Source organism: Bidens hawaiensis, unplaced genomic scaffold (assembly GCF_021521415.1).
Source record: "Bidens hawaiensis isolate Kalapana, Puna unplaced genomic scaffold, B.hawaiensis_p1.1 tig00037165_1, whole genome shotgun sequence".
Taxonomy (NCBI): Eukaryota; Viridiplantae; Streptophyta; class Magnoliopsida; order Asterales; family Asteraceae; genus Bidens; species Bidens hawaiensis.
Genome location: NW_027496473.1, coordinates 215,422 through 218,131, shown reverse-complemented (window position 1 = coordinate 218,131; position 2,710 = coordinate 215,422). Strand labels below are relative to the sequence as shown.

Here is a 2,710-nt window from a genome sequence, read left to right as displayed (position 1 = left end):
CACAGTTCACCGCCATCGAGTCCCAGAACCATTTCCGATATTCAAATGGCCAACAACCGAACTGTTTACCAACAAGCCTTTGAGGGTTTCACCGGAGACCACCCGCCCATCATCACCCCCGCAATCGATAACCTTAACTCATGGCAAATCCCCTCTTACGTCATGGCCAATCTCACCCAGCATAACCTATTTCATGGCCGTGACGATGAAGATGCACCAACGAACATCAACCGTCTTACTCGTGTGCTCAAAACGTTCAATTTGTAAGGTGCTAATGAAGATGCGGTTTCCCTTCACTTGTTCCCGTTTTCACTCACGGGCCGTGCTGCCACTTGGCTCAATTCACCATCTACTGGAGCATTCACTACATGGGAGGCGCTGCGTACTTCATTTATCAAGAAATACTTTCCGCCTGCCAAAGAATCTCATCTTCGTGATCAAATTCACTCTTTCCACATGGAGCTAGATGAGCCGTATTATCAAGATTGGGAGCGTTTCCATAACCTACTATCCCTTTGTTCACAACATGGTCTTACTCCTTTGGCCCTTGTTGATAAGTTTTACAATGGGCTGACTTATGAGACTCAGGCTCGATTTGACACTGCTGCTGGAGGTAATTTAATGGATAAGAAAAATGTGATTGAGTGTAATGAATTATTTGAGATTTTTTCCCAATCCAAGTTTGCTAAAAAGCCACGTAATGGGAATTCAAATCCCGTCACTAGTACACCCTCATCCGTCCGAGGTGTGCACCAGGTTAATCTGGATACTAGTGTGGCTGCTGCCTTAGAGAGTATAGCCCGTGAGATGAAAGAACTTAAGGCTAAGGTAGATATGTGTGATTTGTGTAGGGGGGGCATGGGACTTTAGATTTCCCGTTGATGAGTCAGGAGCAGGTAGAGTTCATAGGAGGGCAGAATAGGGTTCCTAATGCTTTTAATGGAATCAATATTTCAAAATGGAACAACTATAAAAATAAAAACTATAATTCTAATTTGCATTCCTCCGGTGCACCCCCGGTTTCCAATCAAATTCAAATCTTAACCGGCAGCAAGATCGTTCGTTTAGTGGGGATAAAAGTAGTCAAGGTGGGATTAGTGGACAGGACTTAAGTGGTGGTATTGGTAAGTTAGAGGAAATGATGAAGCAAATACTGGTTAGAGATCAGGAAGCTTAGAAGAAAATTACCAATCATGATTTGCTAATTAGGAATCACTAGTCTGCACTCTTAGATCTTTAGAGAATCATAGGTGATGTAGCCAACGTTTAGATGAGAGCCTACCAGGTCAATTTTCGGATTCCACTCGACAAAATCTGGCTACTCAGTTAAATGCCATCTCCACTCATAGTGGTAGGGTTGTAGGTCCGGAGAGAACTGTTGAAATAGAAAAGAGAGATGAGTTAGTTGATGAGGAGATAGTGATAGAGACTCCTGGGAGGGTGCAACCTAGGCTAGGCCCAACAAGTACCACACTAACCAGTGAGCCCATAGTTGGAAGGAGTGAGAAGAAGAAACCGAGAGATGTTAGGCCTTCACCACTTATAGATCATGCCTGTGTCCCGTATCCAGCCCGTCTTAAGAATCAGAAATTTAGTAGAGAGTACGGGAACTTCTTAGATATGTTTAGGCAGCTTAGAATTAACCTTCTGTTTGTCGAGGCCCTCCAGCATATGCCGAAATATGCCAAGTTTTTGAAAGGTCTTCTTAAACGAAAGGAAAGTCTGGAGGAGCTTTTGACCGTTCCACTGAACAGAGAGTGTTATGCAGTAGTGCTCAATAAGGTTCCGGAAAAGTTGCCCGATCCTGGAATTTTCACTGTTCCATGTTTGTTTGGTAGGGATACCTCGTGTCAAGCGTTCGTAGATCTAGGAGCTAACATAAACCTAATGTCATATTCGTTGTATGAGAAGCTAGGCCTAGGGGAACTCACCCCAACCCGTATGTCATTGTCATTAGCTGACCATTCAGTGAAGTACCCTAGGGGGATCATAGAACACTTGCTCGTTAAAGTCGATAATTTAGTTTTTCCCATAGATTTTGAGGTTTTAGATATGGAGTCCGATTAGAGAGTTCCTAATATTTTAGGTCGTCCATTCTTGTGTACTGCTAGATGTATTAGAAGGTAAAATCACTCTTAGATCCAGCGAAGATAGTGTCACTTATGTTGCTAAATCCATGAGACACCCGAGAGGTCAAGACGGTCTCACTGATCCATGTCATTCCGTTTATTCAATTGAGTCTTTTATTCCGGTCATGGATCCACGTCTTGATCACCCCCGTTCCGTCGAAGTTTATATGGAGGATAGGAGAGAGGTCGCGAGTTCTCAAGAGTTGATGGAGTTTGATAGGGAGAGAGACGGTGGAAAGCTAAAGTGTGTGGATTTTGGAGAAATTGGAGATAAGAGAAACAAGATTGAAGGATGATCGTATCGTGATGCAGTATCTTGGAGGGCACTGGAGTTTTACCGAGGTGGAGGATGCTCCACTCGGACAGCTGGGTAGTTCACATAGCACAGGGTGTCTTGAATGAAAACTCGAGTGTAGAGTTTGTATATTTGCCCATTTTTTATTTTTGAGTCTTGTGGAGTCACTAACATAGATTTTTGTAGTTATTTTTTGTTTTTGTTTTTAATTTTTGCAGGTTTTGAGCTAGAAAAATGACCCCCATTAAGTATAATGACAAATTCAAGTGTGTAGATGGAGCAGCCG

The 2,710-nt window shown here is 43.0% G+C and overlaps 1 protein-coding gene across 1 annotated transcript; it reads left to right on the top strand.

Annotated features, from left to right (window-relative positions):
- Window positions 1-456: 456 nt before the first annotated feature.
- Window positions 457-2,067, top strand: LOC143589021 (uncharacterized). Its single transcript, XM_077069887.1, has 2 exons — window positions 457-613; window positions 1,271-2,067. The coding sequence occupies exons 1-2, from the start codon at window positions 457-459 to the stop codon at window positions 2,065-2,067; spliced, it is 954 nt and encodes a 317-aa protein (XP_076926002.1).
- Window positions 2,068-2,710: the final 643 nt, after the last annotated feature.